The sequence below is a fragment of the Siphateles boraxobius genome, unplaced genomic scaffold (assembly GCF_051911475.1).
Source record: "Siphateles boraxobius isolate OS27281-9 unplaced genomic scaffold, OSU_SipBor_1 22, whole genome shotgun sequence".
NCBI lineage: Eukaryota > Metazoa > Chordata > Actinopteri > Cypriniformes > Leuciscidae > Siphateles > Siphateles boraxobius.
Genome location: NW_027508833.1, coordinates 2,819,928 through 2,846,614, shown reverse-complemented (window position 1 = coordinate 2,846,614; position 26,687 = coordinate 2,819,928). Strand labels below are relative to the sequence as shown.

Sequence of the window (26,687 nt, the reverse complement as noted above, 5' to 3'; positions counted from 1 at the left end):
CCGGCCCAGACTCAGGGCGGCAGAGAGAAAATGGCGCAAATCAAAAGACCCATCTGCCCTGAGTAATGTAGCAGTCTCTGCTCTCATCCTTTTCTGTTGAAGTTCATGCTGCTAAATTTTCATATTTCCACAACACGCTTCAACACACACACACACACACACACACACACACACACACACACACACACACACACACACACACACACACACACACACACACACACACACACACACACACACACACACACACACACACACACACACACACACACACACACACACGTAGTGTTTCCATGTTTTATGGGGACTTTCCATAGACATAATGATTTTTATACTGTACAAACTGTATATTCTATTCCCTTATACTAACCTTACCCCTAAACCTACCCAATACAGAAAACTTTCTGCATTTTTACATTTTCAAAAAACATCACTTAGTATGATTTATAAGCTGTTTTCCTTATGGGGACCAAAAAATGTCCCCACACGAACAAGGATTTCAGATATTGCCATCCTTATGGGGACATTTTGTCCCCATAATGTAGGGTTTACCAGGCCACACACACACACACACACGCACACGCACACACACACACACACTCTCTCCTCTGCCCCCTCCGCCACCACCCACGTCCTCTTATACTGCTGATGATTCTGCTCATTTCTCCACTGACAAAACAACAACCATCAGCAGTCAGTTCTCAGCTCCACACACACACACTCTTCAACTCCAGCAATCTTCTCTCCTCCGTCTCTCCCCGCGCTGAGGCAGAAGTACAGGTGAAACTGGAAAAATTAGAATATCGTGCAAAAGTTATACGTTTGATGATTATGGCTTACAGCTTATGAAAATCCCAAATTCAAAATCTCAGAAAATTAGAATATTACATGTAATCAATTTAAAAAAAGGATTTTAAATACTGAAATGTCAACCCTCTGTAAAGTATAATCATGCATATGTATATAGTTATATATTAGTTTCACCTTTTAATTTGAATTACTGAAATACACAAACTTTTGCACGATATTCTAATTTTTCGAGTTTCAACTGTATCTAAACTTCTCCTCTCCAGTCACCCTACCACCTGCCCTTTAGATCCCATGCCCTCACACCTACACTTTTACCAGCACTCACACACACATCAACATCTCTCCACACTGGCATTTTCTCTACCGCATTCAAGCAGGCTCAGGTAACTCCACTGTTTTAAAAAAAAAAACTACATTAAACACGTCACTTGTTGTCTGAGACGTTTCGTCAAGCGCAAAACTTATGAATGTGTGCATGTTAAGTTGGCCAGAAGTAATGGTTTATAGTATAGTTTTGGGAAAATTAAAACAGTTATGAAAGGAATTAAAAGAGATATAAAGGTGATACAGTTATAAAAGGAAGTTTAAAAAGAGTAAAAAGGTGATACATAGATAAACTTCTCATCTGGCAAAACACCGGTGTATCATATTTTTCCCATGGCGATTTCACTGTGTCTGTGGTGTTCTTTCAGCGCCTAAGACATCTATTGGACCTCTCCAATAGACCCGATTATTCCCTGAAATCGGACAGGAGGAGCTCTAGGACTCACGAGTAACCTCGGGTTCACTTTCTCACCAGTCCGCACCCCAAAGATGTGTTCGGAAGCTCTAAGAATGTTCATTTCATTAGTATGTTTCTCACACGCGCACCTATTGATTCGCTTCAGAAGACATCGATGGGGTCATGTGGGTTACTGTCGTCTTCAGTTTGTGTGGTTTTTGAAGAGTCAACTTTGAGGTTTCCATCCACTTGCATTATATGGACTCACAGAGATTAATTGTTTTTCTAAAAATTCTTTCTTTGTGTTCCACAGAAAAAAGTCGTCTGGCATGGCGTTATGTTGAGTAAATGAAAGAGAGAATTTTCCTTTTTGGGGTGAGAATCCTTTTAAGACGAGGAAAATGCATTAATAAAATAAATAGTGGCTATTTCAATTTGAAGAGCCTGTGACAAAATGAATAGAAGCGGTTGGGATCTCTCTGCCGGCGTGTCTGAGGCTGCCCCGAGGGTTAATTAAGAAGACACAACGAAAGAAAGCGTTTAGAACAATGTGCTTATCAGTCGCTCAGACACTTTACAAAAATACAATGGGAAAGAAAGAGCGGAATATGGCACAGGTGAATGGTTCTGAATTAAGAATATATGATTCATGAGAGATGGAGAAGATTCGAACATTGATCATTTGTTAAATAACCAGCTGGGGAATAAAAGCAGTAAAAGGTATAGAGGGACAAATGGAGGGCAGACAGCTGTCGATGGGAAAGATTAAAGTCATAATGGAAGACTGACTGGAGAAAAGTAAATCGAATACCAAGAAAAAAATGCCGGATATTTAATTAAGGCGATACACTACAGGTGAATAGGGTAAACTTTTAAAATAATAGATTTCACCATGAAACTTCCTCAGTTGATTACTTACACAAGTATATTAAAAAAAATGTATAACAAGTTTTAGAAATTTGTATGTTTAATTATGCAAATTATGCATTATCTCATTAAATATGCACGATTTTGCATATATTTTCGGTAGATAGATCAGAACATATGATAAAGCCAGGTGCAAAATTCTTTTTTCATTTTGTTTACACACAATCCCCCTATGGGTATTCACGATTGGTTACTGATAGAAAGGAAATGCCCAAATGTGGGTTACATAGCGTTGTGCAGGAGACTCAGAGCTTTATACCGGTCATGACAGACTTCAGTAAACAGACTGAACTCGACATGTTCCGTTGGAATGCTAACTTGGTAAATTCGGGAGAAACGTACTGCCGCAAGTAAACAAAATGTAATAAAATACACATCTTAATGTATATTTCTTTATAGCAGCTTGAAAGAACACATATTGAAGGAGTAAACTAGCCCAAAATCTCAAAACTGACAATCAATGTTTGCCTGCCGTGTCTCGCCTTAAAAGAAAGTAATTCCTTTTCTGTCAAATTAAAGTAAAATAAGTAAAAGTCAAATATAAACTACACTTTATGAAGACATGTGACCAAACTTGCCACCCCAATGCTACAGTAGGTTGGGTGGCTCCCAGGGCATGTCTATGCAATTGCTAAGGCTTTTAAATACTATTGCATTTTTCACAAATGTTATTGTCTGCCAGAAGTCTAATTGCCAAAAAGTATGCCAACAATATCCAGCAATTTTATCTGTGATACCAGAGTGGCTGGTAAATATCTTTTGAGGACAAGGACAGGATGGTTATTATCTGTGGGGACCGTTACGTACCTCATGCAGAAATTACTTACAAATGTCGATGCACAATCTTATTAATGCTTCTCTACAGAAAGGTCAAAATCTCAGTTCAACAATCAAAGACACGGTCGGCTATAAATAATCACGCTAAAAGTCAGCAAGATACCAGAAATAAGACTCAGTTAAGATGCGGTTACGGCTGAATTCTCCACGGTGCTGGTGCACTTGCCTCTGAACTCGTGAGGGTGGGGCGAAGACTCCGTGTTTAGGAGGACAGCTGAAGTATCGTACTCCTCCGACTGATCCGTCATTCTTTCCGCTCGGCTTGTCCAACTCAATCCCCAACCAAAATCCTGTCAGGGACACAAACACCTGTGTATGAGCACACACATTTTGAGAAATGTAGCGATTCTCTTGCTGACCTGAGCTTGGTAAACAATCTCCAATCTGTCATCTCTCAGTTCAGCTCGAGCCTAAACAAACGAATACCAAATCCTGCGATTTGAGTAAATCCAGAAATTCCTTCCAAAAGCTTTGTGATGCTTTGTAATGCAACGACAAACAGTTGCTTTTTAGTAAACAAAGCACAAAGCACAGGGTGAGTTGTATTCTATAAATGTGTGAATAGCAGATGAAAAGGGCACATTGAGAGGAAGATGGATTTCACCTTAAAGTAACCTATCAATAAAATGGCATGGATAAGATCCATGTTTTTAGAACAAAGAAAAAAAAGAAAGAAAAAAAAATAGAAAGTCGTTACTGTCTTGTTGAAGTGAGGGCACTTAAGTTCGGTTATTTTCCAGCAGCAAAATTTAACTCAGCTTCTTAAATTTCCAAGTCCGAAGCCTTCATAAGCGACTATCGACTCCTGGCATGTGTTCGGTTGATATAGTTGTCAAGCTTCATGCTGCATGTGTTTCATTATAGAAGTGCAACGATGCAGGGGGTTGGAAGTGCTTACGGAGCAATAGTTCTCATTTCATCTGAAATATAATTGATTTGTGTTAATATAATTTGGTATTAGTTTTCAGTTCAATACTGGTTAGTTCCAAGTCTTACTTTTTTTTTTTAAATATGGTCCTCACAAAAACACATACAGCTGAAAAGCAGGGGGAAATTACATTACAAAATAAATGTTTTTTGTTTCTTTAATAAACGTTGGCCACAATTATTGTGGCCCCTAGAAATTCTTAAGAGTATAATATCTCTGAAGTACATTCCCATTCATATTTAAAAAAAAAAAAATAGCACACCAGTTACTAGGAACATGAAATTGTCCAGCCATGACTTCTTGTTTCACAGGAGTATGAGGAAAAAAAGGCCAAAATCCCTTAATCATCACAATTAGTAAAACCAAAGAACCATTACCTAGAGAGAGCACAAAGCACAGGGTGAGTTGTATTCTATAAATGTGTGAATAGCAGATGAAAAGGGCACATTGAGAGGAAGATGGATTTCACCTTAACGTAACCTATCAATAAAATGGCATGGCTAAGATCCATGTTCTTTAAAAAAAAAAAAAAAAAACATGAATAGAAAGTCGTTACTGTCTTGTTGAAGTGAGGGGACTTAATATAGTTAAATAATTGAAAATCCCATTTTGGAGAGATTCTGTATGGAGGAATGGTCTCTGATCTCTTGTCACATGTTCTCCAAACTCATCAGACATTATAGAAGAAGACTCAGAGCTGTTATCTTGGCAAAAGGAGGTTGCAAATGGAATTGCATAAAAGGGTGCCATTCATTGTGGCCAATGTGTTTTGGAGAATTTTTTTTTAGTTTTTATAAAGAGACCCTACCATTTTTTTTTTTTTTTTTTTTTTTTACTTCAATGAAAGGTTAGATTTTGGTAAGAATGAAATTATCAAAAGGATTAACAATGCAGATTTATTTTCACAGGCTTTTTTTTTTTCATATTTACCAAGGGTGCTAATAATTCTGACCAGGACTGCATAATGCATTTTATTATATGTCCCTTCTGTGCATATAATTGAGCATGGGCCAATATAATATGTGTTGTAGTAAGCTATCCCAGACTTCTCTCCAAAACTGTTTTTAGCTTTTCCAATTGATTTTGATGAAATTACTGTGCTTCCTGCTACACGAAAGTGCTCTCCACACAAAACTCAGAGTCAGAGCTGAGTTCAACAGCACTCAGGGGTCATTAATTAGCAGACTAGAGTAAGCCTTTTAAGGCTTTTTACGGGAATAGTTTAGCTACTCTTGTTTTTCAAACCATGAACCAGCAGCATTCAGGCATAAAAATTCAATCATATTATGTCAAATAAATGTATTTAATTAAGAAATCTTCATATATACAGTATATATACTGTATATATAAACACAAGCCTTAATACAGCGGTACGTCAGCTCATGTGCACAATGGCACATTGGCTTATTCAACAAAATACAAATTGATGATAAAAATCGATCCTTCAAAGAATGGACAGTATTGAGTTGTTCTCCCTGCTTTAAAGTATTAAACCCATGTGTCTCAACTGTTCATAATCCACAGTGCTCGCTGAACCTGAATCATGGACAATATGCAATAAATGTTGTTCTCAGTTCACCAATCTGTATAAATCCGTTCTCCATTCAATCCTTAAAACATTCTGACTTTCAATCTCCTGACTTGAGTGATAAAGGGGTTACACTTTATTTTAAGCATGCACTTGTTACAGTGTAATTATGCATTGTAATATTTATTAACATGTTTTTACAATAGGGCTAGGGTTAGTTGCTTGTAATTATGCAGTATTTACTGTTATTATTAAAGTAAGCACGTTGTTTTTTTTGTTTTTTTTTTCATGTTAACATGCTACTTACAATACAAATGCTAACAATCTAATCATTTATTTTATTTGGCATGCCTAGAGTCGAATTTTCATGTGTATAATCTGAGCCCAAAAAAGGATGTAGCTGAAGGTTCTTGGAACACAATGACTGTCCTTGAAATTCTGATTTATATCCGATTTATTGCAGTAAATACAGTGACTAACTTCACATTGCTGAAGAACTGCTGAGCTCACCTGAGTCCCAGTTCCATTAAGCGGATAACCTTTATACGGTATACATTTAAAAACTGCTGCATTCAACTTAAAAACCTAGCAGAGTAGCAGAAATAAAGTCCCAGTAGAAAGACAGGTAAAGTGTTTGTTAAGTGAATTTGAATGGCTGGCATTTTACTAATTTTTCTAAAATGTTTCTTTATCCATTGTGTGATATTGGACGTCTTGGGACATTTATGCTGCTACTGAAATATGGCTTTAATTCATCCAGAGGTTACATAAAGGAGAGGGATCCAAGTACATTGACAAAGGAGTAGCCATTGAATACCTCTAAATGTGAAATTAACCCCGACCCGTAGCACACTCTCCTGAGCTATCGTACACTGCAGGAGGTTGTTAGAAAGGCGATAGTGTCATACCTGGAGCAAAACTGGTCTTCCCGTAAAACCGCACAATCCCTGTCCTTTGTCCCACCACCAATACACGCTCCCCTAAATGCACATCTGAGCTCTCATATGCTGTGCTGCTGGCTGAAGGGCTCCTGCTGCGAGCAATTCCTGATGAAACAAAAAGAAAGTTTTAATATTTCAAAACATCTGATAATCTCTAAATGCACAATTAAAGGGATAGTTCACCCAAAAGTGTGTTACTCTTTAGGCTTAAGTCAACTTGCGTATGGCCATCTGCCAGAAGCTAGTAATTTTAGTTGTTAAAGTTTTAAATATGAATATTTTTCTTACATCATGAACGTATTACTTCACTTCAGAAGGCCTTTTTTAACCTGCCAGAGCTGTGTGAAGCACTTTTATCATGGAAGGATGCGCATTGATGGACTTCCCAAAAAATATACCCATTGACTCCCATTATAAAGCTTGGAAGAGCCAGAACATTTTAAATGACTCAGATTGTATTTGTCTGAAAGAAGAACACCTAGGTGTCATATACAACTAGGATGGCTTCAGGGTGAGTAAATCATGGGCTAATTTTCATATTTGGGTGAACTTTCCCTTTAATATCCATCTAAAACATCACACATTTTACATTCAAAACCTAGTAGAGAGTAGGGTAAGTAGCATCAATCATTAATGTGTACCATACTATTTATGTGTCATGTGACCAGATACTTAGAAAGGTTACTTAGAAAATTTTACATAAAGGTTACAGTTACTTACATCAAAGAAACCTTCTCATGGCTAGTTTATTGATATCTTTACACAATGTGAATAATGTACACTGCAAAGACTCTGCAAAGCGATAATGCATTAATACGTATTTTTATTTTTATTAGTTTGATAACTCACTTATGTTAATTTATTTGCTGTGGAATTAGTCTTTGCCCTTGAGGGTGATGCAAGACTGTGTTTGGAACCTGATCCCTCATTAGGGTTGACTTTGTGATAATGATGGTGCACATTGCAATTTACAAACACATATTCATGTCTAATTATTGTAGATGGTCAAAAGTAATGTACCAGAGTGTGGGGTGGCGGTGAGGGAACGGGAGGGCGGAGGAGTAGATCTGGTGCTCGGAGGAGTCCGTTCCTGCCATGGGCGCAGAGGTGGTCTTTGTCGTGGTGGTGGTCTTGGTGGTCGTCTGGAAGCTTGTCTGGAGTCCAAAGAAGAAGAGGAGGTGGAACAACTGCGTGAAAGAAGACCTGTGCAGACAGAAAAGACAGACAGAACAGAGGTTGGAAAAGACAGAGTGGAACTGTAACTAAGCAGATTTAAAAAATGAAGAAGATTACCACAATTGCTGCAATTTAAAGATGGATTACAGGCAACACACTTTTGAGGGAAACAAGAAAATGCATGACAAATTTGACTTCACTGATCATAAAGTTGTACATTTATGACACTTTTACTGGATATTAGCAGCCTATACGAACAGAATTTCACCACATTTTACATGCACCTTAAGAATATCCTGATGTCTATACCAGTGGTGGCTGCTGGTCTTTTAGGCCTACATTATAAAAATTGTTCATCCATCCATCATCCATCCATCCATCCATCCATATATATATATATATATATATATATATATATATATATATATATATATATACACACACACATATACATTTTTTTTATTTATTTATTATTTTTATTTATATATACACTCACCTAAAGGATTATTAGGAACACCATACTAATACTGTGTTTGACCCCCTTTCTCTTTCAGAACTGCCTTAATTCTACGTGGCATTGATTCAACAAGGTGCTGAAAGCATTCTTAAGAAATGTTGGCCCATATTGATAGGATAGCATCTTGCAGTTGATGAAGATTTGTGGGATGCACATACATTGACTATTGTAACGCTCTTTTAGCCGGTGTTTCTAAATCTACACTACACAAGCTTCAACGTGTACACAATTTTGCTGCTAGGATCTTAACTGGGTCCAGAATATGCAACCATATCACTCTGGTTTTGGAATCCTTGCATTGGCTCCCAGTTAGGTTCCGAGTCGATTTTAAGATTATGATGCTTACAAGTCTTTGCACAGTCTGGCTCCAAATTATCTATCTGAACTGTTACACCCCTACACTCCGAATCACAGATTGCGCTCCTCACAATAAAGCATGCTGGTGGATCCTAAAACTCGCTTAAAGTCTAAGGGTGACAGGGCTTTTTCCTTCTAGGCACCTGTCCTTTGGAATTCTCTGCCTCTTGGACTTAGGGAAGCCCAGACTTTTGCCATTTTTAAAGGTCAACTTAAGACATTCTTTTTTAAACTTTTTTACCTGTTGATGTGTTTGCTTTTAACTATTGTCTATTGTGTGTACAGCGCTTTGAGAAGCTGCTTTTAAAGGCGCTTTATAAAATAAAGGATATTATTATTATTATTACCCAGGGCACGACGCTCCCGTTCCACCACATCCCAAAGATGCTCTATTGGGTTGAGATCTGGTGACTGTGGGGGCCATTTTAGTACAGTGAACTCATTGTCATGTTCAAGAAACCGATTTGAAATGATTCAAGCTTTGTGACATGGTGCATTATCCTGCTGGAAGTAGCCATCAGAGGATGGGTACATGGTGGCCATAAAGGGATGGACATGGTCAGAAACAATGCTCAGGTAGGCCGTGGCATTTAACGATGCCCAGTGGGCAATAAGGGGCCTAACGTATGCCAAGAAAACATCCCCCACACCATTACACCGCCACCACCCGCCTGCACAGTGGTAACAAGGTATGATGGATCCATGTTCTCATTCGGTTTACGCCAAATTCTGACTCTACCATCTGAATGTCTCAACAGAAATTAAGACTTATCAGACCAGGCAACATTTTTCCAGTCTTCAACTGTCCAATTTTGGTGAGCTCTTGCAAATTGTAGCCTCTTTTTCCTATTTGTAGTGGAGATGAGTGGTACCCGGTGGGGTCTTCTGCTGTTGTACCCCATCCGCCTCAAGGTTGTGGATGTTGTGGCTTCACAAATGCTTTGCTGCATACCTCGGTTGTAACGAGTGGTTATTTCAGTCAAAGTTGCTCTTCTATCAGCTTGAATCAGTCGGCCCATTCTCCTTTGACCTCTAGCATCAACAAGGCATTTTCGCCCACAGGACTGCAGCATAATGGATGTTTTTCCCTTTTTCACACCATTCTTTGTAAACCCTAGAAATGGTTGTGCTTGAAAATCCCAGTAAATGAGCAGATTGTGAAATACTCAGACCGGCCCGTCTGGCACCAACAACCATGCCACGCTCAAAATTGCTTAAATCACCTTTCTTTCCCATTCTGACATTCAGTTTGGAGTTCAGGAGATTGTCTTGACCAGGACCACACCCCTAAATGTATTGAAGCAACTGCCATGTAATTGGTTGATTAGATAATTGCATTAATGAGAAATTGAACAGGTGTTCCTAATAATCCTTTAGGTGAGTGTATATACATACATACTGTATGAATGAATGAACAAACAATCTAAAAAAATATATATTAAACTCGGAGGAAATGTGGGAATTAGGTTAAACTGAAACAAGGAATGTGGTGTATAATTGTGTGAAATGTATGATGAAACTTGCCTAGCAATTTCGCCAACCAAATACCAAGAAATTGGTTGCAGCAGTTTGTCTTTCGACTACACTTGCAAAATCCGCGATGGGACTGAGCTCGAATAGCCTCACCGTCAGTGACTTTTTATAGTACAAAATCGCTGTCAATCAAAAGGAGATGCAGTCTTTGGACAGACCCTCCAATCATCACGCGGAAGCCCGGACTCCGGACATAATCGCAGATTTATCCAATGACCGTCTAGTTTCAAAGCACTGAAAAAAACTGTTCAAAGCAGCCCCAATGAAGTCAATAGACGCTCGGCTTCAACAGGGAAATGCACTGTGACGCATCGAGTCAGCCGACCTGCTATATGTAGCTGATTATGAACGAACTCGTCTTCGAGATGAATGTGTTCTAATACATTTTTAGTCAATAAAATGTTAGCACAATAGTACATATTTGACCATTAATTTGTTAACATTATAGGGGAAGCCAAGCTTCCCTTGCAGTCTTAAAGAAATCCCCACTGGTCTATACCAAGTTTTGTTATGCTTGGACTTTGTTTGGATGGATATAGAAATGTTTTTTTTCAGGGCTTCAGATTCTAGAGAGCATTTGATTGGACAGCATTTAATGAGATGCTGAAGTGCAGAGTGTTGTCATCAAAATCGTTGACGGAAGTGAGAGACTGTAAGTTCTAAATGCTTATTTCTTCTAAATGTGAATTTTATCATTGTATAGCAGCACACTAGCTTATAGATAACAGTAATGCTAACATTCATACCAAATTCATAAATTTTGCTTTCATGGCACATAGCAAGTTTTCAGAGGGACATGTTGATTCTAACCCAAAATGATATAATAAGCTTATTACTAACCAACATTGATTTTGAGTTTGATGTTTGGAAAATGTCTGCATGATATCATGAAAATATTTTTTTTGTCATGCATCACACAGAATCGAATTATATAGAATCTGTGCGATGCCGAATTTTGACGTCAGTACTATTTGTTCTGATGTCAATCCAAAGTTGCAACTTTGACACCTTGCTGTCAATATGAATGTTCCTTGATGAGACAAATGTTAAAAGTTCATTAAGATGCCATTCATATTTTCAGGAGAAGCATAACATGAATTAACGCTAGATTTAATCCAACTAAGCTTCATAAATGCCATTTGAACTGGTTAAACCAATTAAATAATTAACCAGTGATTATCGTACTAAATAATTAGCATGATAAAACAGGCGAGTAAAGCACTTTTTTTAACAGAAAAATGTATTTAAAAACTGAACAGGCAAGTATCTGACACAGAAATTGAGGCCTGCCAACATCTAAAAGGTCAAGTGACATGTTATGAGAATCCTGCTAAACAATTAGCTTCCCAGTTGACTGGGTGAATTTCAAACAATTTATTTTGGCTGAATGACAAAACTTCAAACGTTCCTGGAAAAAAATAAATAATAATATTCTATTTCTAACATTATAGGAAGAGTGGCCATAATAACACTACATTCAGTCATAATTTTGGGCAACATCATCACCTCATTGGTCAACAGATATAATAATAATACTAATTCAAAGGTAGCTGCTGATATGGCTGATACGATAAAATAATTATATATAATATTATCTCTAAGTATAGCTCAGAGCCATTTTCCAATGCAAGCATATGGGATTTTGTCTTCTATTTTATCGTTTACCAGAAAAAAATCATGAGTCTGATGGCTTTGAAACACATAATCTCCTCAACAAGCAGTGATTTGACTTGAGTTATAATCCATGTCCATGGCTCAAACGGTGCAGGACGAGATTCATGCCAAATTGTAATGCATACTGTAGGGTAAAAAGTTTGTTCATATTTGTTGCACTTACAGTAAATTCTAATAAAACACCAAATTACCAATAACATACCAGAAACCGACATTTATCAAAGTCACTTTGTTTAATTATTTTAGCATTCCAGCCCTTTTAAATGTAGTCTTTGAAGCCTGTCTGAGTTCCAGCCAAATGTTAATATTATGGAAGCATAGAAAAGTGGCCAAGCCTTGGCACAGCATTGCAGACATCTAACAAGACCTAAAACCTTTATCTACTGCACTTAAATGACCAAGAAATAGGTCACATGAGAGAAGCAGCTTTAACCTTCCAGCTCTTGGAAAGCAGTTTGGAATGAGGTCTCTCATTAAGCCATCATATTCACAGAACTTCATGGGCTAAAGTGTTCATTAATGAAACAAGTTTAGAGGCTAATTGATAAGCGAGAGCCAAGACTTTTGGAATTTACACAGTCTGGTGTTAAAAGTCCAGAAAAGTTATCTAAACCCAAAGTGTTGGACCACACTCATTTAGGAAATGGCAGTGGTGTTGGAGGAATGTAGAAAGAATTCAAGGACATCATCTTTTTACTGCTCTTGGAGGTAGAGAGCATGCAAAGCATAGACTTAAAGAAATGTTACTTCAAAAACATAATATATTGCAATAATAATCACAAACACAAGCAATGTAGAGTTGAAAATGACAAATAGCCCTTTGCTCATTTTCTGGTTGTCAAACATTAACAAACCCAGGAGTCCATATTTAAAGGTGCAGTAGGCGATTTCTGAGAAACGCTGTTGAAAGTGTATTGGACCGAGCAGCACAACACACTTGTAGCCAATCAGCAGTGGGGGGCGTGTCCACTCATAATGGGGGAGGACAGAGAGTGAGATTTGAAGAAAGACTGTAGAAAGAGAGATGGCTGAGAGACATTACAAAAGAAAAAAGCTCAGAGGAATTTCACTGGAAAAAGAAGGGTTATGATCAGGCAAGAGCTATAGGACCCGCGTTAATATTAGAAAAGCTTTCCAGCGCTGGAGAGGCCTAAGTGTGAAGGCCTGAAAACGGATGTGAGGTTGAGTTCTGATTCATTGGTTTTGCTGTTCACAGAACCGAGATATGCTGTTGTTGTAATGTTAGCTCTATTAACAGCACAGTTTTGAGTGTCACTGTTTGTCTGGAGCTGCTGGCAACTAACAACTATCTCATACTTATATATACTCTAGTAAACTGTATGTTATTTTTTGTTCTTCCTTGTTTATTTGTCATCTTCACTATTTTTCAGAAAGCATTATTTTGTTTGGTTTCAGCAATGATAAAGAGACATTCACTCTTGCATTGTGTGTTTGTGCATTTTAGACGCGGAGCAATTAAGGGAGGGGTGTGTGTTTGTTTGAGTTGATTTCAAATATCAACAGTGTTTCTCATAAATCACTTACTGCACCATTAATGTCATGAACTTCACCTATAGATAGAGTCAGGCAAAAAGGAAATGTTAGCTTGAGAAATATGTCTCTTTGCAGATGCTACTTGATTTAGTCTTAGCTTGTGCAATTACATTTTGAGTAAGTATATACAAATACTTTTTTGAGGCCATCGTATGAAGCATGTACAACAGGGAATGTACATCATGTTCGACACCACAAAAACAAAAGCATCAGAATCATTAGTACCGTACACAAGGCCCGCTCAAAGAAGTCACATCCACTGGAGTGTTACGACACACACTCCCCAAGGACCCCTTAAAATGCTAATATATGCACAGTGAGAACACCAAAACAACCAAGATGAAGTCATCCCTGACCTTTACAAACATTATTAAGACTAAACAGTTCAATATTAACACTGGAATAATATTGCATAAACAGACAGTTATTACTAAAGCAGAGTAAACACTGTAGATCATGTTGAATTAGTACTTGGGTACACTAGAGGTCTAGCTGGTATCTACTACAGGTAAGATATTGTGTTTACAGTGACTATCACGGTTAAGGTGTGTTCTTATACAAAGTGGAGTATATATAAAATATATATATATATTTTTTAAATGAATTAAATTTAATTTGATCAAATTAAATTAAATTTAAATAATTAAATTTAAATTAAAAACTATCAAAAAGCAATGGAAAAAACAATAGACCCCTTTTCAGTTGGTAAACATGGTGATGTTTTTTTTTGTGGGCGGAGCTTAGGTGGAGGCAGAACGATTCCTCTGGCCGCTTCCCTAACGTTAGTTTGCGAGTTTTGTTAGCTTGTTTTTTAACAATGACCCGAGAAAATCCGATTTTATCTTACTGTGCAAGGTCACTGACTGTCCAGGACCGCGATTGTTATTGGCAAAAGTTAATTTTAACGGACGGAATCAGATTGGCCGACCCATACACGCTCACTCAATGGATGGACGATCTGACAGGATTAACGTTAACGCTAGGCTACCCCCGGTTGAGTGGCCTGACTTCTACACCTATCCGATAGAGAAACCGAGCGTAAAAATCTTTAGGGCATATAAATCTTTAGATGCCTATAACTATGTGATGAATGGTCATGTACAAGACTTGTGTGGTACGATCCGGAGTTCTGCCTAGCCAGCGCCAAGAAGACAACAATGTAAAGAGTGACATTACAGTGCTATTTTAATGATGTGAATATTTTCTAGAAAGAAAAATTCTAGATACAGCATATTCATTTTTCATTGATTCTTGCACCCAACAACACAACAAGAGGACATTTAATAATAATAATAATAATAATTTAAGCTCCTTATTATGTAGCCAAATCTGTGCTGGTTTGTATTGGCCGCCTGCAGTTTTCCCTTTGTTTTGCCTCCAGCTAGCGCCGTGACGTAACTGTGACGTCGGCTTGAAATTGGTCTATATGATAAAAGCGATATAAATGTTTAATGAATTACCAGAACTACCTGTTAAACAAAATAATAATCAGAATTATCAATTCCTCCACCAATTAATATTTAAAGGTATAGCAGAGGATCTTTCCGAATTTTAGAGAAGACCCGCCCTCTCCAATTTTTTAAAAAATGCACATGCGCAACACTCTATTTTCTCCCGAGAGGAAACGCCTATTAAACGTGTTGAGTGACCGAGGACTCAAGACATGATATGCAATGGAGAAGTAGCTTGTTGCATTTGTGTAATAAATACTATGGTGAACACATTGTAATTATCGAAAATGAACACACAAGGTCTTAGAATATTTCAGCGTGATACCATTTACCATTTGGTCACAAGGCTACTTTAGACAAATTGAGATGTTTAATGTGTCTACGCGGTGCATGACTTGTGCCAGGGCTAGCATCGCTAATCATAGCTTACATTAACTTTTACTAGCTGTGATTTTAAATGGATTTCTCCAAATAGTATGACAAACTTTACCTGTCTAGTAGAATCTTCGCGACTGCGGCATCAGTGGGAAGCCCAACCTGTGCTTTTAGCGCATGCCAGCGTGTGAAATATTCACCCAAAATCACTCTGGTCTTGTTTCTATATTCTGCGGCCTTTCTCTTCTTATCATACACTTCGTATACATTTTTTTCTCTTTCGACCCTCAGCCATTTTCAAAGGAATGGCTGAAACCGTAACTCATCACACATAATACACCTGAAAGTGCGCATGCGCAGAAGGGACGAGCACTTACGACGGCCTTACGTAAACATAGCACCAGAATGATAGACACTTAGGTGGACCAATAGTATAGGCTACCCACCCGGAAAAAGAAAATCCTCCGCTATACCTTTAAGCACTATTACAAAAAAAAACTATCAAATAATTAAAAAAAAAACGTTATCCTTATATAGACGTTTGTTCTATTTATCAATCTATGTATTGGCCTCTTTAAAAACTGCTTTAAAATCAGCATATCTGAGGAAAATGAGACCGAGACACTACAGATGGATATGAAAAGAATAAAGTATGACTGAGATTTGTATGGGAACATTACTCATGCAGACAGCCAAACACTTTTAGTTCCCAATACGTTCTCAGACTCGCAGGAATAAATGTAGAACATATTATTTCTCAACAATACATATGCTGCATATGTCAATAAAATAGATTTTCCCTTTGAAAAGTCCTAATTAACTTTGACAAGCTGAATCTTGAGGACAAGTAATTTCGGCACCATTAAAACATAAAGCTTGCATAAATTCTGCATTGTGATGTGCTGAACGAAATAAGCACTAAAAGAACCACAAGTAGCAAAATTCAAATGAATTATAAAAGAGTCCATGAAATCTGGTTCAATCCATTTAAATGTAGTACGTGAGTGTTTTAAAGATGCTCAAAATGAGAGTAAAACATTCATGGCGCATCTTATGAAAGTCATTCTTATGCAGCCCACCCAAAACATTTATGGCCCACCCTAAAGCAAAACCATTAAGCCCGCGCTAGACTCATCATCTATCTTTATGGATCACATTTCTCAAAGAAATAGCCTTTTATCATACTGAAATCAACAAAACATCATTTCAATCAAATATATAAAAAAAGTTTTCTCTGTTTGCAAATAATGTGGTTGAACTTTTAGAGACTTTAATGTGAACTAGATTCATTTGACTGATTTAATTTTTGGGTGAACCTAAATTTTGTCTTTCAAATCATGTTTTCAACCAAAATATTTCCATGTGCATATATTAACAATGTCATACATTTTCTGATTGATTTTTTAGTACATATCTGACCCCTATAAAGGATTATTCGGCAAATATCAAAAGTTTACTTCAAAAGGAAATCGAGATGGTTGTACAACCAGATAAAATATAAAGGGTTAAAGCAGTAACAAACACACCGCTTCTACCCCCTGTTCCTTTTCATGACAAATTACTGCCAGTTTGTTCAGACCGATGTGAGGACTGCTCATTAAGCTTGGCTTCATTGGACAATCAATCAACGGAGAACACAGAAATACACCAAGTTCCACTATTCAAATCACCTCGGGAATGAAAAAGAGAGAGAAAAAACACCTTGAAACGGCACTAATTAGAGGACAACATGGAGCCGTCATTTATTCCGCGGTGGCTGCGAGGACAGTGACATCATTAAAGTGTCATTACAAACACAATGTGTTGCTTGGATATGGTTATTGTGAGCACGTTGGAGGTGCACGGCTGCATGTGGAGGCTTTTAGGTAATCGTGTGTTTGAATGTGCGTCATAGTTGAAGTCGGCCTACAAGTGACTCACAAGGGCTCCTTCCTTGGATGTGCGTATTAGTCTTAATGCAGACAGCATGACTCAACACTGAGTCCTTAAACCAAAATGAAAATCAAGAATGTAAAAAGGTGCAGAGATAGAGAGGAACATGAAAAAGAGGTTTAAGAACAAAATACAGTGGGTGGGTGGGCATAACCAGGCTGCTTATAAAATATTATTGTGCCTCTTTGAAAATATGTGAAAGAACTCTATGCCAGAAATTTTGTAAATATGAAATATGTAAAATTTTTGGAGTGAATCGCATGAAATGTGAGAAAAACAAATTGCCTGGGTTATCTTCCTTCAAAAATTATAATTAATACAGGCAATAAATAAAATGAATAATTAACTGACTACTATAGTTAACTGAAACTAAACCAGGCTTGTGCAAAATTCAGAATTTCAGAATTGGCCTCCATTCAATTCATGAATTGGAATTTGAATTGAATTGACTCCGCCCCACAGGAAGTTGAATTTGAATTGGAATGACAGGAAGTGGAATTAAATTCATGGCAATTCAAAGAAATTCTACACTTGTCGCACATAGGGTGACCACCATCAAACAAACCAAATCTGGGACGAGGTGGGACATGTTACCAACACTAAAACATAACCTGAAACTGTTATATAATGTCCATTTAACTTAATAAAAAACATTTGTATTCTGCATTTCAGCTGATAAAAACACTTTTTATTTAGTCCTTTCCAGACAACACAATTACATCACGAATGTAACATAACATGTCTTTATTTTACTTGCCATTTAAATTCAACATCACTGAGCAAGGCAGCAGGCATCATGCAGATCATTTCTCATTTCGCAGATCATTTTTGAAACAGTTCTGACTAAGTCCAACTAAAATCTAACAAAATAAATAATGAACAAATAAAATATAAAACAACATTAAATAAGTTTATTGACAGCCTTATATATTAAGAATATATTACACCAAACACTTTCATATGTTTAGAAAGGATGTGAATTAAAACAACTACAGCAGACAATAAGTTGATAAATTCTGTTAAATAAAAATTTTAATTTACCGAATTATCCATTTGTTTTATGACAGGGAACACATGAACGAATCACCGCTCAACATTTTGATTGACAACCCACTAGTGACCGTGTTAACTCCTTTCTTTTGAACCATTGGATATGATTTTAAAAACGCCTGTTGTATTTGTACTTCTGGCGAAGCGCTGTTAAATATAGGTGAAAAACTACGGCGCAAAAAGAATAAATAAAATGCTTTCTTAAAAAGGCAAAAGAACGCATGCACATTTTCTTAATATGATAATTAAAAACAAACAGAATGATAAAAATGCGGGACATTTTCTCAATATACGCCGTGGGGGACAAGGGGTGAAAATCTGTGCGGTACAACGCAAAGCGTGACGGGTGCTCACCCTACTCACACAACAGAAAGAATATGTTGAATCTCAAATATATTCAGCGTTAGGAAGGTTACTTTGGAAATGTAATTGCTTACTGTTATAAGTTACCCATTATAAATGTGGTTTGGATTATTTTATTTGGATTACTTTATCAATGTAAATCAATTTCCTTTTAATTTGATTTGTAACTAATTAAATTACACATTTTACCTCAGTAATACAACTAAATACAATTACATTCATTTTGTAATTCAATAACAATTTCATTACAGTTAACTCACTCCTCAACCCTGCATACATTTTGTTCTAATATATATAAATAAACAAATGTCCACCTAAAATCTTTTTTTTTCTTCTAAAGATCTACTAAAGTAATTCTGGGAGTCATGTTCTATCATGTTCCACAAAATTACAATTACAATAAATCAAACTTAATTATATGTTCTGTGACTAGAGCTTTTAACATTCATTGCTGGGGGAAAATAGTTCCTGTTAATGTAATCTGTACAAGTAGTCGAACTAATATCATTTATAGATTATGTAATGCAGTCATATCTGACATATACTGTAAAGCTTCATTGTTAAAGACTTCACTTAAAATATCTATATGAATTTCTTAGAATTTGTTTTGAATTGCAATTCTGCTTCCTTTAATTTAAATTCGAATTGTAATTTTAGATCCTGTTTTTGACATCAATTCAAATTCAATTCAAATTCAAGAATTGAATTGGAATTTAGGAGTCATTCTCAATTCAATTCTGAATTGTGCACAAGCCTGGTGTAAACAATTTTGTCACTTGCTAGTTAAAGTTTTAATATTTTTTTTACTGTATGTTTTCGTCATTTTATTAGATAAATAATAATGAAAATAATAAAATGTAATAAAAATGACAAAAGTTACAGTAATAGAATTATTAATAGAATAGTAATAGAATTATTAAAATTTAAAATTAAAACAAAAAACAATAAAATACAAACTAATTCAAAATATTTAAAAAAGCTATAATGGCATCTCAATGATAATAAAATAACACTGCTGTTTGACTGACTAACTAAAGACAACATTATAATTTTAATAAAAACAATACTATTAATTATTATTATTAGGACATTAAGCTTTGATTTTGAATTGTTATATTTTTATGAGAATTACCAAAGTTTGCAGGTAAATTCTCATGAACCTCTAAAAGTACAGACAGACGGGTAATAAAAACAAAAAGGGAAGGAGAAAGAAACCAAAAAAAAAGTATGAGAGAAAGCAGAAAAGCATTTTTCGTATCACAATGCCTTAAGGGCTTTTCATAAAAGCGTTTTTGCCACACAAAGCTATTGAGATCCATATGTCTGCATTTAGCTGTCTGAGTGGACAATACCTGAGCCCTGGAGAAAGACACAGTGGGAATGCTTGTCTAGGAAAAAAAACATCAACAAATTTACACCAATCTAGAGTAAAGTCCACCCAACACTCAGCAGGGCACACAGACAGAGCAAGGGGACGTCTCTAGTGTAACAGAGGTGACGAGAGAAGCTGCTGTTCATCAGCATTAGTGCACTAATGGAAGCCTATGTGGGAGCACTATCTCTCTCTACAGACGTATATTATGAGAAACGTGTCGACAGTCTCAGAAGCTTACAGGATATTTAGCTGTGTTATGTTTACTGTACCTAAAACGGACGCCCTTAGCACTGTGTGGGCAGATATGTTTGTTAGTAGTTAATGGAATGTATCCTTTTTTTCCCACCAACAACATCACAATTTTAGAGATACAGGTCCTACAACTGGTCCTGATTAAATTAGCTTTTTCACAATTTATATGGTCCTGTAGTGTAGGCCAGACTATGATTGTATGAAAATAATAATACTCATGATGAATATTTAAGTAGTATCATGTCAGCAAGTGATGCTGTGCTGAAAATTAGCATGACTTTAATTTGCCCGTAGATAATAACAGCCAAGCACGATTGCAATTTAGATTTTTTTAAAAAGTTCAGTTAAAAGGAAGTTAAATATTGTGTAATTTTAGTCAATATTGTCAATTAGTCTATTTTTGTTCTGCCAACAAAAAAAGTTCCAAACATTGAATGTCTCTGAGCGACATACAGTAGTGGCATTTGGTAACTGGATGAATAAATATTTTTTGATCAAATTGAACAAATTGGTTGAGTGAATACTCCAATGATCTGCACGTTTGAAATTGTCACAGCCCTAGTTTTTTTTTTTTTTTTAATGTATAAATATTCCATGTAGTTATTGAATTAATATAAGGTCACAATAGCCGCACGAACAATTACCATAAAGAAATTAGCAAAATGATAATCCTAAAATAGTTTTAAAGCAATCGTAGCATTTCACTACAGAACATGTCCAATTTTCTAAATGTCAACTTCCCTTGTATAAAATCACTCTGAGGCTTGTCTGTCATGGATGATAATGGAAGAGTTTAAATGAGTCATTTGTCCTCTTTCATATGCATGTGTGACAAAAAAGAGAGTTTATGCATGTTAGGGTGATTCACTCCACACACCGGTGGGTGTCACGTCTGTGTAAACGGCCCCTAGGGTGAACGCTGTAATGGCACACAAGTGACGTTAGCTCCCTCAATGATTGCTCCATTTCTTCAGTGCTCACATGGCTTTTTATTGTCTCTACAACCCCGAAGGGGACAGAATAAAGCGGTAACACCAACAGCTTTATCACCACTATCGCTGTTCACACTCGTGTAAGTTTATTTATCAAGCAGTTCCTCTGGGATGGTAATTAGCTTTGAGTCTGTGGTGGCCACTGGGTTTCTCCTGATATTGGGTTTGTGAGCTGTAAAGAGGATCATTAAGCAACCGGGTCAGTGAGAAATGTACCTGTGTTGACCTTGGACGTGACCCGCGCCAAGTCAATTCGTCTAGGGTGGGAGACAGGAGCGGAGGGCTGGCGGGGACTGTTTTTTCGTCGATCCGAGAGTTTGCTGAGTTTAGAGAGGGGGGCGAAGATTCCTGGAGAGGGTCAGAGAGAAATCATTTTGTTAGCAAATGAGGACAGATAAGAAAGCAAGACCGAAATTGTAAGCTGAGAACGAATTGAAAAACATGCCAATGACAAAAAAAAAAGAAGAAGAAAAAGAAAAAAATGGGTCGGGTATCACAAATGACCTCATGATATGATGATCCACATTGGGCTAATTGTGATACATATGTGAAGACTCCATATAACTTGTGTGTCGCAATGTGAAACAGCAATGTGTGTCGATATCGTAATTACAAACATATGGCAAACTTTTGTCCGAACGTGTGCCACATAAAAAATAAAAAATAAAACAATGCAAGGATTTAAGTATCATTGTAACATTTTGAGAGAACCTATCATTGTATATAACAATATATGATTGTATCCAGCATGTGACCGATAAAATGTCATCCTATAACGGTTATCCTAGTTGAACAAATATTCTACATGGAAGAGACAACTTAATTGCTCCAGGTTAGCAAGCTGGTTAATAAATTAACAAACTTACATAGTACAAATGACACTCACAAGCCACTAGTTAGCAAGCTGGTTAATAAATTAACAAACTTACATAGTAAAAATGACACTCACAAGCCACTAGTTAGCAAGCTGGTTAATAAATTAACAAACTTACATAGTAAAAATGACACTCACAAGCCACTAGTTATACTCAGCGCTGTTTCGTCGTGTCACAATCTTTGCTGGTTAAGACAAATACTAAACTTAAAATTTAAAAGAGTTTTTTTGATGCTTTATAAAGTTTTATCTGGTTACCTCCTTAGTTAACATTACCCTTCACTAGTTATGCTCAAATATTGTAGTAACCCAATTGTTTTGGAAGAGACAAGACATTGTTGTGCCTGGTTATCTGGTCAGTAAAATTACACTCACTGGTTAACTAGTTATACTTATATATCGTCAACAGTTGTGGCTGGTTAACACCGATCAAAAGAAAAAAGGCATGATTCTTTGGGGCTCTATCATGTTGCTTCCGGTTAACTAGTTATTAAAATAGGCTCGTTATGCTCAAATATTTTTGTAACACACTTGTCAAAGTCATAGCTGGTTATTGAGGAGACATGGCATGACTTTGTTGTGCCGGGGTAAGCTAATTTTGCTAACTAGTTAGCTACTTAAGTTTATATGGTCATATCACGTCATATTTGTGGCTGGTTAATACAAAAACTAAGATCAACACAGAAGAGTCATGATCCCATGGCACCCTATTGCGTTGCCACTGGTTAACTAGTTAGTAAACATTACACTCACTAGTTAGCTAGTTATGCTGAAATATCACTGTAACACACTTGTCAAAGTTGTAGCTGGTTATTGGATGAGACAACTCATTCCTTGGTGCTTTGTTGTGCCTGTTTAGTAAAGTTTGCTCACTAGTTAGTTACTACCTAGTTATGCTTATATAGTGTCAGGTCACGACTATAATATTCTTAAACTCAGATCAACATAGAAGAGTACTATGTCAAGCACTCTATTGTTTTGCCTCTGGTTAACTAGTTTGTAAACCTACCCTACCCATTTATGCTCAAATATCATCATACCTCACTTATCACAATTGCTGGTTTAGACAAAAACTCAAAAATACATGATTTATTGCTTGACCTTTTATCATGTTTCACCTGGTTAGCTAGTTAAAAAACATTATGTTTAATAGTTATCGAACTGGGTTAAAATATCCCAGTATCACAGTCTGGTTAGCTGGTTAAGACAAAAAATTTAATTAACATGGATCAGATATGACTCATCCTAATTGTGTTGTACCTGGTTAGCTTGCTGTAATGTAATGTTAGCATTACACTTACTAGCTAGCTAATTACTTAACATTACTTACTTAGCAAGTAACTATAATAAGAGAAAACCATGTACATTAAAACTCTTACCATGTTTAATTGGGCAGGAGAAGTACTGGACACCAGCTACCGATCCGTCATTCTTGCCCACTGGTTGGTGAAGCTCCACCCCAGCCCAAAGACCACCAGCAAACTCGGTACTGCCGCAAAAGCGCAGAGTCCCGACCTTACAAAACAAACAAGAGGATAGATTACAATAAGATTTACACATTTCCGTAATGCATTTAATCCTGGGACCACGAGAGCATTCTACAGAAACAGTAGCAAACAGAGGGGAGACTCTGTGGGGACAGTGTGAGAAATAGTTTTCTGGCCGCGTGGGCTGCCGAGGTGATAATGCATGTTTAATAAACCCGTTTCATGCTCTTTTATCTTGCTCTGTACTCCGGAGGGCAATGGAAAGTGATTACTTCTTTATTCCAGAAACAAACAAGTGCATTCGCACAGAGCAGCACATATTTAGGCTCGTTCGACAGGTCGCCCTTGTTTTCTTATGCGCCCGCCGACATTCATAAACAGGCAAATTAGCTTGGATAAAAATAACGTTAAAAGTAAAATGGGGAACAAAGAAAGCCAGCGGCTCCAAGGATCGCTGAATATAATGGGGTTTTGATTAGCCAATCTGTAGATTCCCGGCACTCTGCTCTCTTTAGTCCCAATGTGGTGGAGGATTTTATTAATGGATAATTTGGTGTGTAGGTATGTGAGTGCGAGAGCAGGTCAAAAAACAAAACAAAAAAATGTAAAAGAAATATTTCTGCAAGGAGAAGGCAGAGCATGCATTCTGGTCTCTTAACTCCCGCCATTATCCTTACCCACTGCAAATGGGTTTGAGAGCCCCAGCTGATTCCCTACTCATTACTGATGATGTCACAATGGGCATGTAGGACAGATCTGATTGGGTGACAGCTTTAGGATACCATTCACTGACATTTTAGTTCTTCGCTAGGAGCAGTGCATGAAGTGATTTCTTTCTGACAACTCTCATTTTGCGGAACGTGTAGGGGGGTGCACCCGTTTCTATTAAATCTGATTTCTCAACGGCTTCGATCAATATCAATCACAGCAAACCTGTTATGTTCGAAAACTAGCATCCGTAACCCCTGTCCTTATATTTTATGTGAGGACCAGCAAGTACACACATTTTATTGATTTTTGAAGCAGACAGATGTACATTTTTTTCCAACAAACACACACACACAGGTTGGGTTTCCATGTCTGATGTGGACTTTCACTCTCACACACTGGTCTCACACACGCTGTAAATGTTAAAATAGTACGTGTATATTTATTATTACGTGTACAAACACAGTGTATATATATATATATATATATATTTATATATATATGTATATATATTAGGGCTGTCAAAATAACGCGTTAATTTCGATTAATTAATCTGAGAAGAAATAACGCGTAAAAAAAAATAACGCAGATTAATCCATTCCGTTTTGACCTTTGCGGAGCCGTTCTAGCATTCGTGTAAAAAGGAGGGAGACAAGAACGCGCTGCTTGGATCATTGTTTGGAACATTTACTTTTAACAAACGGAGTTCGTCAAACTCTAAAGTACCACATCAATGCATCAAGGAGTGTGTGCGTGAGTCGGCGAGTGTGTCTGAGAGAAAGCGCGCTTGTGTGTGTATGTGTGTGTGTGTTGTAACTTTTCACGCGCTCTCACGTCACACAACCATTTTCTCACGCACAGAAAAATCGCGCACCAAAGAGAGGACACGGAAACAGACAAGACAGAGCACGTTACTTATGATATTAAAAAAATCTCAGCTCTCAGATTCTGTTAACTGTTTTTACGAAAATCAAGCAATACCGTTTTGGTTCTTGTAAATCTGTCATGACAGATCCCTATAGCGGCACGTGAACCGATCATCTCTAGCTAATAGTAAATAAACACGAATGACCAATGTTGAAAGATACAGTAGGGCAGCCTAAAACTTACCGAAATGTATATTCCTCGATCAATCCGTGTTTTTCAACCGCGAAAAGAGGTCAATAAAACAGCTGGAGAACAATTATGTCACATAACATTTAGCCCTAAGTTACCCCAGGAAAGCCATTTCATGACCATATAGCATGTTATAGTTGGCTATAAAAAAAGAGCTATAGAGAGTATTTTTCAAAATTTATGTAGTCTAGGGCCTACTAGTATATTACGTATGGATTATATTTTTACTTATATCAAAGTTGTTATTTGTAATAAACACGCATTATATTTAATTTGAGCTATTTTTAACCTTAAATACTACCAGCTGATATGATTCTCTGTATTTTTACAGCATTGGGTGAGATTTTTTTTCTTGAGAAAAATGAATGCCTATCTTGTGTACCTAATATTTATCCAAACGAGTCAATATTGCATCACATCACAATAATTAAATTAAATTGAAATTGTGAAATTTGTGTCAAGCAATAATAATAAAAACGTAGCTTACCAGAAATTGTACCATGTAAACATTGTAAAATTGTGTATGCGATTAATTTAGATTAATTAATTACAGAGTATGTAATTAATTAGATTAAAAATTTTAATCGATTGACAGCCCTAATATATATATATATATATATATATATATATATATATATATATATATCAAAATGATCTGTCTAAATGATCAATCATGATTAATCGCATCTAACATAAAAGTCTGTGTTTATATCATATATATATATATATATATATGTACTTTTATGTATTTTCAAAAATAAATACATTTCAAAAATAATATTGATAGATAGATAGATAGATAGATAGATAGATAGATAGATAGATGCTTTTTGAGGCCACTGTAAGTGCCATATAAATAAAATATGGTTGCTCCTGAACAGCAGTGCGAGGAACACTGCTGTGCTCATTACATGCTCAATGAAATGCAGAACTTATGCAGTACCTTTTGACCAGCGATGACAACTTTGTCACCAAGGTGAAGGCCCATACTTGAAAGCTGGGCACGAGCTTTGTCCGAGAGGAGACCTGGAGGTCTGACCGGCAGGAGAGGGAGAAGGAGAGTCAGAGGAGTGTCGGGTCTGGGCAGGACGTCATGCAGCAGTGTGCGCAGCTCTTTAACCTGGACTGCGGCGTCAGACATTTCCAGAGGCATATCTACAGCCTCTGGAACAACATCAGCAGGAAACTGGCCCTTGTCATTCTAAAGAG

At 36.8% G+C, this 26,687-nt stretch overlaps 1 protein-coding gene across 3 annotated transcripts in view; it reads right to left on the bottom strand.

Annotated features, from left to right (window-relative positions):
• The window catches only part of LOC143746506 (CAP-Gly domain-containing linker protein 4), a 62,885-nt gene that overhangs the window by 5,091 nt on the left and 31,107 nt on the right, over window positions 1-26,687 (bottom strand). For all 3 annotated transcript variants that reach the window (XM_077238339.1, XM_077238338.1, XM_077238340.1), the window contains exons 7-12: window positions 26,422-26,679; window positions 23,547-23,682; window positions 21,510-21,641; window positions 7,713-7,895; window positions 6,660-6,797; window positions 3,462-3,585 (exon numbers count right to left, since the gene is read on the bottom strand). In XM_077238339.1, coding sequence (XP_077094454.1) covers window positions 3,462-3,585; window positions 6,660-6,797; window positions 7,713-7,895; window positions 21,510-21,641; window positions 23,547-23,682; window positions 26,422-26,679 — 971 coding nt within the window. The remainder of the gene's footprint in view (window positions 1-3,461; window positions 3,586-6,659; window positions 6,798-7,712; window positions 7,896-21,509; window positions 21,642-23,546; window positions 23,683-26,421; window positions 26,680-26,687) is intronic.